This window comes from Saccopteryx bilineata, chromosome 5 (genome assembly GCF_036850765.1).
Source record: "Saccopteryx bilineata isolate mSacBil1 chromosome 5, mSacBil1_pri_phased_curated, whole genome shotgun sequence".
In the NCBI taxonomy this organism is placed as follows: domain Eukaryota; kingdom Metazoa; phylum Chordata; class Mammalia; order Chiroptera; family Emballonuridae; genus Saccopteryx; species Saccopteryx bilineata.
In genome coordinates, this window is record NC_089494.1 from 190,523,307 (window position 1) to 190,539,130 (window position 15,824).

Here is a 15,824-nt window from a genome sequence, read left to right on the forward strand (position 1 = left end):
TTTTAAGCATTTCCTACGCATGTAGATATGCGTAGGAATTTCAGAATTTTGGAATGTAAAATTCTGAAGGTGAAAAGCATTCCAAGTTACCCACTGTAATGGGATACTACCTCTTGATAATGAGAAAGGTGATAATGAATGTAGGTAGTAAATATGGAGAAATAGCAGTGGTGGGATTCAAATAACGTAACAACTAGTTCTCTGCCCTAATGACCATTTTAATTATAAGAAAACAATATACTGAACCTGGCCATTAGCTCAGTGGTAGAGCATTGGCTTGGTGTGTGGAAGTCCTGAGTTTGATTCTAGGTCAGGGCACAAAAAAGAAGCAATCATTTGCTTTTTTTTCCACCCTTTTCCCCTTTTTCTCTCTCCCTCTGTCTGTCTCTTCCCTTCCTGCAGCCATGGCTCAAGTGGCTCGAGTAAGTTGGCCCCAGGCGCTGAGGATGGCTCCATGGCCTCGCCTCAGGCACTAAATTAGCTCTGTTGCCAAGCAATAAAGCAAGCCCCTGATGGGCAAAGCATCACCCCATAGAGGGCTTGCTGGGTGGATCCTGGTCAGGGTGCTAGCAAGAGTCTGTCTCTCTGTCTCTCTGCCTCTCCGCCTCCCATGTAATTAAAAAAAAAAGGTATACTGCAATGTATTTTATTATTTCATACATTTAATACTTAAATAAGAACAATAAAAAATATACACAAAACTAGATTATAAATTTTAAAATATTAATGAGAAAATATTAAATCATGCCTGACAAAAAACCAATAAAACTGTTATTTAAAATATTTTTATATTGCTTATTGATTGGCATCATCACTTGCAATTTTTTTCACCTATGGATGGGATGAACATTATTATGGGCACTTAGAATATGCTCTTGTGCAAATGAACATGAAAAAAAGTAAGGGATGTAAATTTGTGATTTCCACATTGGTCAGCTGCCCAGGTGCCCACCTTAGAGAGAACCCTGATTACAAGTGCCATTTTAACAAGTGGTTCGCTGAACTCAACAAAAAATTGGGTATCGGTCTGTGGAACTGGTGTGAATGGGCTGAATCCCACCACTGCTCCTATTGTTCCTTGACAACTAAGTTCCTAAGGAAGTCATTGAGAGGACTAATGGAGTGTGATTCTTTATCATGGGGTATGGCCCTTAAATACATGATTATTTAAAAAATCTTAAGTCTTTTGGGGAGGTATTATCTCTATTATAAACAAGGCAAAGAAAGCAAAACAAAATGTATAATTTCCTTTGAATTCAATACATTTCTTTGACTTCAGCAACACTCAAAAAAAGTGACACAGGCTAGGAGTACATACTGAGATTTATATGGTACATAAAAGGTCATAATTCAGAATAATCATGAAAATCTTTGTAAATATTTTAATTTAGGAAAGTTTTGGCCTGCCTATAAATGTTTAATATTGACAAGTGGCTTGCTAGTTTGTATCTCAATCAATAAATAACAAAAACAACCTGAACAATGTGTGGCTCTAGGTTCTTACCCTGAGCATATTGATACTTGGAGATTACACCGTTAGCATTGCCGCTAGTTTCATGGTATCTTCTGCACAGACCATGGTGCTTCAAAGAAGCAAAAATAGTTTGAGACATAATTTAAAATTTCACTGTGACTCTGTTCGCATATAAAATTAGTTGGAAAAAATCAGAGTTCATAGAAATAGTTTCATGTTTCAATAATTACAAAAATGGGAACAGTTTATTTCAGGTAGAAACAGCTTTTCCTTGAAGAATATCTCTTAAGCGTCCTTTAAAACACATTCTAAATTCAGAAGAAATGATTTGCAGCAGAAATTTTACAGGGTTACTTAGGCTTAGCTACACATAGACATGCACAGAAGAAAGAGGAGGAGAAAGAAAAGACGACTGCTTCTGTCAGAAAACAAGCACTTTTTCCCCCTGGTGTCCTGTCTTTGGATATGTACCGCCTTGGAGAAATGTATAAATCATTTTATACATGGAACTGTCTTAGAAAACTAGAGATTTTAGTACAAAGAAATCAATTTGCTGAAAGATGCCCACATGCTATTATTTTGAGTTACTATATATACACCAGGGGAACTTACGAAGGACCCCTTTTTACAGTGAATGATGTACATTAGCATGGCGGGTTTACACCTTCTCCAGGCGAGAGTAACACTTAGTATTACAAATAATATTATAACAATGCTGAAAATACTGATACAAAACAGCTTTAAAGATGGTATTTCCAAAAAATATCCCTCCTATTAAAATTGAACTGTTTAATCCAGGTTTTCTTTTTTGAATGTTTCAGCTTTAAAAAAGGTTTTGCAAGAAAATACTAGTGTTTAAAACATCTCTTAAAATGTCTATTAAATGACAGATTTTCTTAAATAGATTTCTTTTTACAAAGCATAATTCAAAAGTCTATTTCCAGAAAAAGAAAACTATAAACTCCAGAAGTCCAAATTAAAAACATTATTTGTGATACATAGTTCTTCCATATCCTGGGAAAAAATCCTTGATCATGTCATCATGCTAATTTATTTACATAATTCAAATACTCTAGCAACACACATCAACTTTTAAGACAAATAAAACTGAATTTCACAATATTTTTTCAGTTTTTCTAACATGTGTTAAATATTGCCCTGCCCAAAATGTATATGTGCATAAATATAACAGCTTCTAAAATATAGTGGAAATTTTGGATAGCAGTCTAATTAAGCCAAGCAAACTGGAGTACACATTTTCTCTTCTGGCAGAATTACAAACACACAAAGAAAGTAAACATTCAGGAAACATTTGCCTTGATACACATGTGTCTTTCTTCAGACTTACAAGGAAAACATATGCACTATCTCTTTACTCTTATCAATTCTAAGATGGTTTGTCAGATGCCATGCTCAGATCTGCTATCTCAGTTTCCCTTTATTCATTTCATTTGCACACGCTGATGGATTCTGTCAAAGAATGCAAGGAAAACAGATCATGCAGTAGATATGACAAATTTCAATTTGCATGGACTATGCCTAATGTGGATGCTGTTATTAGCTTTTATCTTTGTATAAGAAAACTGCAGCCTTGATTTCTACTGGCTGTCATTTGGTTATTTATTTATTTATTTATTTCTATAGCTGTACACACTCTGGTTTTAATTAGCCATAAATATTATTTAGATTTATTGATCAATATCATGTCTACTTAAGTATAAAACATAAAAAGCCTTATTTGTTGAGAAATATTTGTAACTAAATGTGTTTTAAATACTGTATTTCTGTTAGAGATTTATTCCTAGAATCAAATTGCTAAAGTTCACGTTTTTAACTTTTTCTTCCAAATCTAGATGACTAGTCAGAGTAATATATATTGGGCTATCAGGAAATTGACTTTCTGTTCCTTAATTTATCATGGATAAGTTGATGTATATAGGGTGAAATTAAATATACATAAAATAATTGAAAATTTAAAAAATATAAAGAATGTAAAATTTTCTTAGAACATTCCATCCATAAAAATTAAAAACATATGCTAATATTCCCTTAATTCAAAAAGCAAGCATGTCATGCTTTATCCATCATTTGTAAAACTTTAGTCAACTCTACCATCTCACTGTATTATGTCATAGTACTTCAGCATCTATAGCAAAAACTAAAAGCAACATTTATGACAATCAGAGCTGTCATTCTTTATTCGGCTAGCAATTACTCAGTCTAAAATCCTCTGTGAACTAGTGTGAACTAAACATTGAGAGGTAAAAGAAATTGTCTTTTCCCCTTTTTAGTATGGCAAGATAAGCTTGAATGTATGTAATAGAGAGACAAACGTATCTCTGGGTTACATGCAAGCAAACTTCACTGTTTAAATAAACACACCACCAAATATAAGACTTTAAAATTCCTCTTCTCCTTCTATTAACTATGTAATTTAAAAATCTTTACAATTCCTTCATCTACATACTTACTCCTCACATCTATTTTCACAGTAACACCATTCAGTGAACAGAGTGCTATTTGATATTACTTTCTGTAACTTCAATGGATATCAATAACTGATAAAGATAAAAGATAAATAAATTATGGACTAGATAAACCAGCAAGATGGTCTCATTTATTATATATATAAATATAAAATAAAGTCTTCAAGGCTATTAAACCTAATTTAAGTAACATGCTTGAACCCTCATTCTAAAAAAGTGCACAATTTGTTTATAATAAAATAAATAATAAGTACATGACAATTTAAATATGAGTTATGCACGAGAAACACTAACCATCTTTATCCTACCCAGAGACAGGAAAAGGGGTGTTGATTACCCATCCTGTTGGCCTAGAGTCTGAAGCTCAGTGGTGTGTAAATTGTGATGGAGAAAAACATTCTTTCTGCTGTACATGTGTAAAGAGATTGGCCCTCTTGGTGGCTGTCCAAATCTGCCTGTGAAGGATGAATGCTGTCGGGCCACAGCTGATTGTTCCTTTGGTTTCTCTGAGAATGTGGGGAGCCCTTCAGTCTTAGCTGTTGTCTTCAGAGAGTTCTGCCCAATGGTGGCCCTCAAGTTCTGGGTGACCTCTGAAGTGAGGGTTTCATAAGTTCCTCTTGAGTATTTAATAGCTTCCACTAGTTCCTTGTCCTTCAAGAAATTACTTAAACATAGACTTGATAGTTGACAGGTCTTGCTTTTGTAGGGGCTTGTTTGGTCAGCTGATGAGTATCTAAAACGGTCCTCGGTGGGAGTATGCATTGCTTTTCTGTCCCTTGTGCTGAGACTTTGGCTCACAATTCGATTTCGATATGTAGCCTATGGTAAGAACACAGAAAGAAAATGATGTTAAAAAAATACATTCATGGCATATATAGAATACAGAGTGCTTTTTTTGATATTTTTATGCAAACTTCTATATTTTCAATAAACTTAAAAGAGAATTAATAGAATCCTCCATGAGATTAAATTTCTCAGTGCAATATTACTACCAGTTGTCATTAAACAGTTAAGTTACTCTAGAAAGCACTATTTTAACGACTATTTTTTTAAAGCAGTTTCCAAGTTTAAAACAAAATTGAGAGAAAGGTACAGAGTTTTATATATCTTAGTTCCCATATTTTGGAGCAAGTTTAGACAAACATAGGAAAGATCCCCTTGATTTAAAATATAAAAAATATATTTTGACACATATATATTTGTGTTTGTCCTAGCCGATAGAGAAATAAATAACATCAATTAGCTGCATAATGAGGAAATCAATTCCTTTGGAAGCTCTTGGGATCATATTCACAGAGGAAATTTCCACTGCATATGTCTAGCTACATCTTTCTCTGCACTGGAAGAAATTTCCCCTAACTCATATAATCATGTTAGTTTTTAAACCATTTACTTGTCAAACAGTTCTTTTATTACCAATTCTTAGAGTTATTAGTAGAGGATGAGTAGATGGCAAATTCAGTGATTAATCAGTCAAGTGTGAAGATTACAATAAAATCAATTTTTATTATTTTATAATTCTTATTCTTTTATTTCTTCACTGGAGCATATTGTTTGCAGTTCAGTGAATCCAAGATCACTGATTTTATTTTATTTTATTTTATTTTTTTATTTATTCATTTTTTTTAGAGAGGAGAGAGAGAGATAGAGAGAGAGCAAGGAGAGAGAGAGAAGGGGGGAGGAACTGGAAGCATCAACTCCCATATGTGCCTTGACCAGGCAAGCCCAGGGTTTTGAACCGGCGACCTCAGCATTTCCAGGTCAACGCTTAATCCACTGCGCCACCACAGGTCAGGCCAAGATCACTGATTTTAAAACACATTATTTTACATAGCACTAAGTAAGGAAAAAAAACACATGCTAATTAAAAACAGACAAAAACCATATTTCATTCTTTTATACAATCTACGTGACCCAATGATTGGTCAAACCAGTCTCTCACCGCAATTTTGTCTTTCTTCAGTTTATGTTTGATAGACAGTTCTTTCATATTTGTCTCAATACTAACAGCTTCATTTACATATGGGTATGATTCTCTTTAAATTTCACAAAGAATTAGATTTCAATTTTAGAAGAGAGTATGGCAGTGAGGCAATCAATTAAAATATTTTTTTCACTAATATCAAAGTTATGATTTTTTATTTCTTTTCTTGGCTTTCCATAAACAAAATAATTTGTTATAATACCAGGTCCTAGTAAAAACTTTTTGAAAGTATTCTTAGGAGTGACGTCACGGAAATGGCGCCGTGAGAAGCGCGTCCGACAGCTCTCCCCTAAATCACAACAAATTTATCAACTAGAAACAGTAAAATTTATCCTCGGAGCATTCCGGAGTTCCACACAAACTGAAAGCAAAAGGACTGTTATCACTTGAATCTGAGAGAGGAGGGTGTGGAGGAAGCTACCGCAGCAGCAATGCTCATTCAAGCCGCGAGGGAGTGCGCCTGCGTGCTATCAATAAGACCACCCTCAGATGCCGATAAGAAAGAGGAAATCAAATATTATGGATACAAAAGAAAGAGAGGTAACACAAATAGATGTGGAAAAATCTATGGAGAAAAGACTTAACATATTGGAAGCCTTGGAGCTAAATGACAGAGAATTTAAAATAGAAATCTTAAAAATACTCAGAGATATACAAGAAAACACAGAAAGGCAATATAGGGAGATCAGAAAACAACTCAATGAACACAAAGAATATATTACCAAGGAAATTGAAACTATAAAAACAAATCAAACAGAAATGAAAAACTCAATTCACGAGCTGAAAAACGAGGTAACAAGCTTAGCTAACAGAACAGCCCAGACTGAAGATAGGATTAGTGAAATAGAAGACAAACAACTTGAGGCACAACAGAGAGAAGAAGAAAGAGACTCAAAAATAATAAAAAATGAGAAAGCCCTACAGGAATTGTCTGACTCCATCAGAAAGAATAACATAAGAATAATAGGTATATCAGAGGGAGAAGAGAAAGAAAATGGAATGGAGAATATACTCAAACAAATAATAGACGAGAACTTCCCAAGCCTATGGAAGGAACTAAAGCCTCAAATTCAAGAAGCAAACAGAACACCAAGTTTTCTTAACCCCAACAAACCCACTTCAAGGCACATCATAATAAAGATGACACAAACCAATGACAAAGAAAAAATTCTCAAGGCAGCCAGGGAAAAGAAGAGTAAAACATATAAAGGAAGGCCTATTAGATTATCATCAGATTTCTCAGCAGAAACTCTACAAGCTAGAAGAGAGTGGACCCCAATATTTAAAACCCTGAAAGAGAGGAACTTTCAGCCAAGAATACTATACCCATCAAAGCTATCCTTCAAGTATGAAGGAGATATAAAAACATTCACAAATACAGAAAAGATGAGAGAATTTATCAACAGAAAGCCCCCACTCCAGGAAATACTAAGGGGGGTTTTCCAACCAGATTCAAAGAACAAAAGAAAACAACACCACAAGTAACAGCTCCACCAAGAACACAATAAAACCAAACTTAAACTGTGACAACAAAGGAAAAAAAGGGGGGAGAGGATGGAGATTAACAGTAGCAAAGGATGATGAAGTGCAGAAATACTTATAAGATAGGGTACTACAATGAATATGGTAGGTACCCTTTTCATTACTTAATGGTAACCACCCTTAAAAAAACCACCACAAAAACACTTGACTTAAAAAAGGTAGCAACAGAGGAAAGAAGTATGGAACACAGACAAACAAAAACAAATGATAGAAAAACAAAAGAGAAGAATCAAACTAGATACAAAACTAACAGAAAGCAATTTATAAAATGGCAGTAGGGAACCCACAAGTGTCAATAATTACACTAAATGTAAATGGATTAAACTTACCAATAAAAAGACACAGAGTAGCAGAATGGATTAAAAAAGAAAATCCAACTATATGCTGCCTACAAGAAACACATCTAAGCAACAAGGATAAAAACAAATTCAAAGTGAAAGGCTGGAAAACAATACTCCAAGCAAACAACACCCCAAAAAAAGCAGGTGTAGCAATACTCATATCTAATAATGCTGACTACAAGACAGAAAAAGTACTCAGAGACAAAAATGGTCATTTCATAATGATTAAGGGGAAGTTGAATCAAGAAGACATAACAATCCTTAATATATATGCACCAAACCAAGGAGCACCAAAATATATAAGACAGCTACTTATTGACCTTAAAACAAAAACTAACAAAAATACAATCATACTTGGAGACCTCAATACACCGCTGACGGCTCTAGATCGGTCATCCAAACAGAGAATCAATAAAGATATAGTGGCCTTAAACGAAATACTAGAACACCTGGATATGATAGACATCTATAGGACACTTCATCCCAAAGCGACAGAGTATACATTTTTCTCTAGTGTACAGGGAACATTCTCAAGAATTGACCATATGTTGGGCCACAAAGACAATATCAGCAAATTTAGAAAAATTGAAATTGTACCAAGCATATTTTCTGATCATAAAGCCTTGAAACTAGAATTCAACTGCAAAAAAGAGGGGGAAAAACCCACAAAAATGTGGAAACTAAACAACATACTTCTAGAAAATGAATGGGTCAAAGATGAAATAAGCGCAGAAATCAAAAGATATATACAGACAAATGAAAATGAAAATACGACATATCAGAATCTCTGGGATGCAGCAAAAGCAGTGATAAGAGGGAAGTTCATATCGCTTCAGGCATATATGAACAAACAAGAGAGAGCCCAAGTGAACCACTTAACTTCCCACCTTAAGGAACTAGAAAAAGAAGAACAAAGACAACCCAAAACCAGGCAAAGAAAGGAGATAATAAAAATCAGAGCAGAAATAAATGAAATAGAGAACAGAAAAAGTATACAAAAAATCAATAAAACAAGGAGCTGGTTCTTTGAAAAGATCAACAAAATTGACAAACCCTTGGCAAGACTCACCAAGGAAAAAAGACACAGGACTCAAATAAATAAAATCCAAAATGAAAGAGGAGAGATCACCACAGACATCATAGAAATACAAAGAATTATTGTAGAATACTATGAAAAACCCAACCTGGGGCAAATGATTAAGTACCAAGCTATTTTTAACACCTGAGGCTGATACACTTGGATAAACCAAGCCATTATCAGTACCCAGGGTCATGCTTAAACTAATGGAGCCACTGACTATGGGAAGAGAAGCAGGACAGAAGGGAGAAAGGGGAATGAGAGAAACAGATGGTCGCTTTTCCTATGTGCCCTGACCAGGAATTGAACCCAGGATGTTCACACACCAGGCTCATGCTTTACCTGATTAGCTACCAGCCAGGGCCAATTTCATTCCTTTTTATGGCTCAGTAGTATTCTGTTATAAGTATCACATCTTTGTTAATCCTTCCATCAGTGGATACTAAGGTTATTTCTAAATTTTGGTTATTAATAATGTTGCTATAAACATGGAAGTATATATATATTTTTAAATTTTTGTTCTCATATTCTTCAGATAATTACTCAGAAGTGAAATAGAGAGGTCATATGGTAATTTTATTTTTAATTTCTTGAGGAATTGCCATACTGTTTTTTTAAATCATGGCTGCACTGATTTATACCTCACCAACAGTGTGCAAAGGTTCCTTTTGCTCTACACCCTCTCCAACACTTATTATTTCTTGTCTTTTTAATAATAGCTATTCTAACAGGATTAAGGTGATATTTCCTTATGGTTTTGATTTTAATTTCTCTGGTAACTAATGATATTAATGAGCTTTACATGTGCCCAGTGGCCATCTGTGTGTATTTCTTGAAAAAATTCCTATTCTTTGCCCATTTTTAATCATATTTGTTTTTTTTAGTAATTGAATTGCAGGAGTTCTTTAATATTAACATCTTACCAAATACATGATTTACAAATATCTTCTTTCCATTTTGCTTATGGTTTCCTTTGCTGTGCAGTCACTTTTTAGTTAGATAGTTCAATTTGGTTTTTTAGTTGTTGTTCATTTCTCTTGCCTTAGGAATCAGATCCACAAAAATTGTGATAAGACCCATGTCAAGGAGATTACCAACTATGTTTTCTTCTAGGCATTTTATAATGTCAAGTCTTAAACATTTATATTTATTAATATTGAGGTAATTTTTGTGTATGGTATAAAATAGATGTCTGCTTTTATTCTTTTGCGTGTAGCTGACCAATTTTCTCAACACCATTTATTGAAGAGAGTATCTGTTTCTCGTTGTATGCTCTTGGTTGCTTTGTCATAAATGAATTTGTCCATATGTGGGTGGGTTTGTTTATGGGCTATCAGTTCTGTAACCTTGATGTGTATGTCTGTTTTTATGCTAATACCATATTATTTTAATTACTATAGCTTTGTAGTATAGTTTAAAAACGGAGACCATGATACCTTCAGCTTTGTTCTATTTTCTCAAGATTGCTTTGGTTATTTGGGATATTTTGTGATTTCAACCAAATTTTAGACTTTTTTGTTTTAGTTCTGTTGAAAAATATTTCATTTGAATTTTTATAGGGATTGCCCTGAATCTGTAGATGGCTTTGGGTAGTAAATACAATTGAATAATAGCAATTGTCCCAATTACTATTCCAGCATGAAATATCTTTCCATTTATTCACTACTATCAATATTTTATTTTTATACAGTTAGCCCAGAATACTTTCATAATGGTCTCTTTAATATTCTTTCTCTAATGATCTTTGTAAATTCTCTTAAAGGTTGGTTACATTAACATTGTGACACATTTTAAAGAAGAATTAAATAAAAATGTTCTACACATAGTTCCCTTCTCATTGATGCACAAACCTTAAAGGAATCTCTTTTAGAGGATTGATTCTATAGTGTTCCAAGAAAATGATTTATTGTCTATGCAATCTACTATTGAGAGACATAAAGATCTTTTCTTAAAAAACTTCATTACACAAGTTTTCTAATCTACTTTTAATGAAGTCCATAGTTTACTTAACCATAAACCTATAAAGAATTTAATTTGTATAAAGTAATTTTAAATTATGCCAAGGAATAAACAATAATAAGATTTATATTCTTGAAAAAGATTTATTTACCTTTATAAAATTTCAAGTCTTAAATCTTGAACTAAACAAAACAAAATTAATGTACAACAACAAAAAATGCAATGAGGTGCTAAAAAGAGCTTTCAAGATCTATTAACTTATCGATACCTAATAGTGAAAAGACCTAGAATAGAGAGGGATTCTTAAATATGCTAAAATCAAGAAAGCATGCATTACATAATTTTGGGATTTTGTAAAAAAGATTAAAAGGCCAGTAAATCACTATCTCTGATTTTATTTAAAAAAATTTCTAAAATTTATGCACGTTGTTCTATGTATTACTATTTTCAATCCCTAGTAGAGATTTTTATTATATCTGTTTCAATGGTAAGAAAACTGAAACGTTTACACTTCAGTACTTTCCAGGATTCTAAGGTTAACAGGCAGCAGAATGTGAATTGGAGTTCACACATTTTTATTTCAAAACTCAAACTCTAAGCAGGTATTTTCAACCTCAACACTATTTACATTTGGGATTATGTAAATTTTTGTTGTAGGGGCTGCCCTGTGAATAGCAGAATGATTAGCAGCATCCCTTGCTTCTTCCAATAGATGCCAGCAGCTCCTGAACCCAAGTATAACAACCGAAAATGTCTCCAGACATTTCCAAATGTTCCCTGGAGGGCTATGTTATTCCCCAGTTGAGCATCACTGGCTTAAATTATGGTGCTTCCCTAAATCAGACAGTTAAAAGTGACAAGTGCTATAACTCTAAAAATAAAGAAAAGCCACATACAAAAACTACTATCTTTTTATTTATTTTTAAATGTTTATTTTATTGATTTTAGAAAAAGAAGAAGGGAGGGGGGAGAGAGAGAGAGACAGAAACATCCATCTGTTCCTGTGTGTTGTTCCCTGACCGGGGATTGAACTGGCAACCTCTGCACTTCAGGACGATGCTCTCTAATCAGCAGAACTATTCAGCCAGGGCTAAACTGCTCTCATTTTAAAAAATCATTTACATCCATTGGAAAAACATATTTAAGCCTTTATTATTTGGCGGTTATTTTAAAAACACACAGTGCTCACTATAGGCTAGACACTCTCCTCGGCCCTTACAATAATTAATTTAAAAATATTAGCTCATTTATTAAACCAATACAATGTACTAATAAACATTGGAGGCATTTATAAACAAATTTTATCAGCAAGAGCAGTAAAAGCCACATACAGTATGGTACATAAAAATTTAAGGGTTTCTTCATTCAGAGTAACCATGGAAGTATTAGGGTTCCTATATGCTTAATTAGGCAGTACTTCAGTGTTCTAACAGAGGTCTTAAAAATAACGTTTCCAGCACTGACAGAAAATGGAATATTAATGGAGTGTCATGAACTACTTAAAAAATAAATGCCCCTTTTTGATTTTCTGCTATTTAATATATTGGTGTGAAGTAAATTGGTAGACCCAAAATGTGCCACTTTCTCAGTGACAGCCATTGAAGTGTCAGTATAAACTCAAACTACATTTATTAAAAATTACAGACTGTCCTTTTCCTGTCATCACGGAGAGGAATAGGATTTCTAAGGCAGTTATAAATACCAGGACATGTCTCTGTGGATTTTGGCACGTTGCTATATTTGTTTATCCATTGATGTAGAATCTGTTTTCAGTGATAAAGAAGAATTCTGTTAAAGGTCTACAAAACACTCTACCACAGAGAGATTGTATACAGAAGTAGTTACTGCTTTGCAAGCAGAAAGCTTTGTAAAAAGTTCAAGTAATAACCAAAAAGAAACATTCAAATGTTCAGGCATACAAGACCTATTTTTTCAGATTCCACAAATTACCAAGAGGAAATTATCTGGAGTTAAATTACTTTTCCTGGCTCAACATCTTTCCTAAATTCTTTAGTGGATAATATATCCTGCTGGTGGGCATTGAGGGTTCAACTTGGGTTAGAAAACTTGCACAAGATAAGCAAGGTGAACGTTAATAAGGTCAACTAAAAGGCAGCATTCCCAAGAGAGAAAAGCATATCCCTCTCCTCACAAAAGAATAGTCAAAACATGTAACATTTTACTTATAAGCCACTTGACATAGGCTTGACTCTTCTGGGTCTAACCAGAGTAAATGAACTCTAGACAGGACTAATCCTGAAGAACAATAATGAGATGGCTTTAACTTGTGTGTGTGTGTTTTGTGTATGTGTATGCATGTAGGTGTATGTTTTAAGCCACTCTGTGTGTATAACTGTCCTTAGTTAAAAAGTGTTTTAAATGAGACTTTCAGAAAATTACTGCTTATAATAGCAATGTAGGCATATAACCACAAACTCAATTCAGAAGAAACATTAAAAAAATATAATTCTGGACCCTGGCCGGTTGGCTCAGTGGTAGAGCATCAGCCTGGCATGAGGGAGTCTCGGGTTCGATCCCAGTCAGGGCACACAGGAGAAGCACCCATCTGCTTCTCCACCTCTCTCCCTCTCTTTTCGCTCTGTCTCTCTCTTCCCCTCCCACAGCCAAGGCTCCATTGGAGCAAAGTTTGCCTCCAGGGGTCCCCAAACTTTTTACACAGGGGACCAGTTTACTGTCCCTCAGACCGCTGGAGGGCCGCCACATACAGTGTTCTTCTCACTGACCACCAATGAAAGAGGTGCCCCTTCCGGAAGTGCGGAGGGGGGCCGGATAAATGGCCTCAGGGGGCTGCATGCGGCCCGCGGGCCATAGTTTGGGGACGCCTGGAGCCTCTGCCTCAGGCGCTAGAATGGCTCTGATTGCAGCAGAGCAACCCCCAAGATGGGCAGAGCATAGCCCCCTGGTGGGCATGCCGGGTGGATCCCGGTCAGGCGCATGCAGGAGTCTGTCTGACTGCCTCCCCGTTTCTAACTTCAGAAAAATAAAAATAAAAAATAAATAAAAAATAAATATATATATAATTTTGTTAAACTGATAGTCCAGAAAAAAATGGTGATTTCTAAATGAAAAGGATAATGAGGCCTTAATCTAAATTTACATGTCTAAGAGAAATAAGGAGGAAATAATTCTTATGTGTTTGCACAGGAAATCATTGTAATGGACAACTGCAGTGGTTTACTACAGCAACAGCATAAAAAATGAGCCTCTTTTTTAGATACCCAGAGTCCCAATACCTATTACATATTAGATGATACAAGGTTTCTTGAATAAAATCAGTATTCAGAAATAATCACAGCCTGATCTGTGGTGGCGCAGTGGATAAAGCATTGACCTGGAATGTTGAGGTTGCCGGTTCGAAACTCTGCATTTGTCTTGTCAAGGCAAATATGGGAGTTGATGCTTCCTGCCCCTCCCCCCTCATACTCTCTCTCTCTCTATATATATATATATATATTTCTCTCTCTCGCCTCTCTAAAATGAATAAATAAAAAATAATAAAAGTTGATTCTGACATTAAGTATAAGACATGGAATAAAATATCACAAAAACTCGTATATTCACATAATGTCTTTTGTGTGAATAATTCAGTCTTTACAAGATAGAAATATTTGTTGTATTCAATACATGAAAAATATGCAATATGAAATTAAGAATCTAGACTATTATTTATTCCTCTTGTTTTTGGTAGTTATTAACCTGATTATATAATAGAAATCCTATTTCCTTGCTTAAATGATTGTGTCCAATCAGTAATTTTACCCTAGAAACTCTGCTGGGAGATTTCTAAAAGAAAGATGTTATTTACCTAATGTACAAAATAATCTGAGAAAGGAAATTGAATAAAAACACAGTGATTTTACACTGCTTGTTGGCTGTTTTATGTCAGTGTAAGGTAAGGCAAGCAACTTAAGGAATAAATTTGATCCACTGATAAAGACAATCAATAATTAAATACATGGTATAATTTGGGAAACAATACAAATATAATTACAGCATCTCATCTGTCATATACTTTAAATGTTAGAAATTATTTTCACATACGCTATCTTAATTTATCCTTGTAAATGTATATTAAGACTGGTTTCAAATGCCTAACTTCCATTTTACAGATGGAAAGCTGAGGCTTACTCAAGATGACTCAGGTAGTAATTAGTATAAGGTCTTTGAATTCCAAGTCTTATATACTATGCTGTCTCTTTATCTGTCAAAAGTTTAAATAACTGCCCTTTCCCAATTGTTTTGTTGATACTAAAATCTCACTTTTGTGTTCAGTTCCTTTAGGTATATTAAATATTGAGTTATTTTTTCTGGATTTTGTTTATTACACAAAAATATATCCAGGCTCCATGGAGAAATTGCTTCCAGATAACTTTCAGAGAGATTGTTAGTCTTTTACATAATTTAAACCTTGGTATGAATTAGGTTATAGGATTATTCCTGAAGAAAAGAGTTTGAAAGGAATCAGGAGAAGTATAGGTATCCAGAATGTATAGGTAATATGTAAGTAGATAAGAATGATGTTGAAAAAAAGGGAGACAAATAGTATACCTCATTACTCCCAACCCCAGAATAACTGTCAATGTAATTAGGATGAAAGAACTAATGGTCCAAAATACCAGATCACTTGAGCATCTCCCTAGATTAAGAGATCCATTTATTCTTTTATTATTTGAAATTTAAAGTAGACCAAATTTAATTTAAGAAACTTCAAGGGACATATTCAGAACAGAAACATGACAAACATCAAAACTTACATTTTATGCTTCATGATTTGGTGACATAACACTATTTAAAAATTCTTTCAAAAAGTGATAGCAAAAGAATATTACAAACATGTGCATGGAAATAAAAAGTATGCCAAATGTTTTGGGATATTTGATGAAGTCATTTTAATTTTTATCTTCCATCTAATTTTCTGAAGTGCTTTTATATGGTATAA

At 34.1% G+C, this 15,824-nt stretch overlaps 1 protein-coding gene across 1 annotated transcript in view; it reads right to left on the reverse strand.

Annotated features, from left to right (window-relative positions):
• Positions 1-4,177: 4,177 nt before the first annotated feature.
• CCSER1 (coiled-coil serine rich protein 1) overlaps positions 4,178-15,824 on the reverse strand; it is a 1,472,832-nt gene continuing 1,461,185 nt past the window's right edge. Inside the window, exon 11 of the mRNA XM_066232458.1 lies at positions 4,178-4,779. Coding sequence (XP_066088555.1) covers positions 4,294-4,779 — 486 coding nt within the window. The 3' untranslated portion in view covers positions 4,178-4,293. The remainder of the gene's footprint in view (positions 4,780-15,824) is intronic.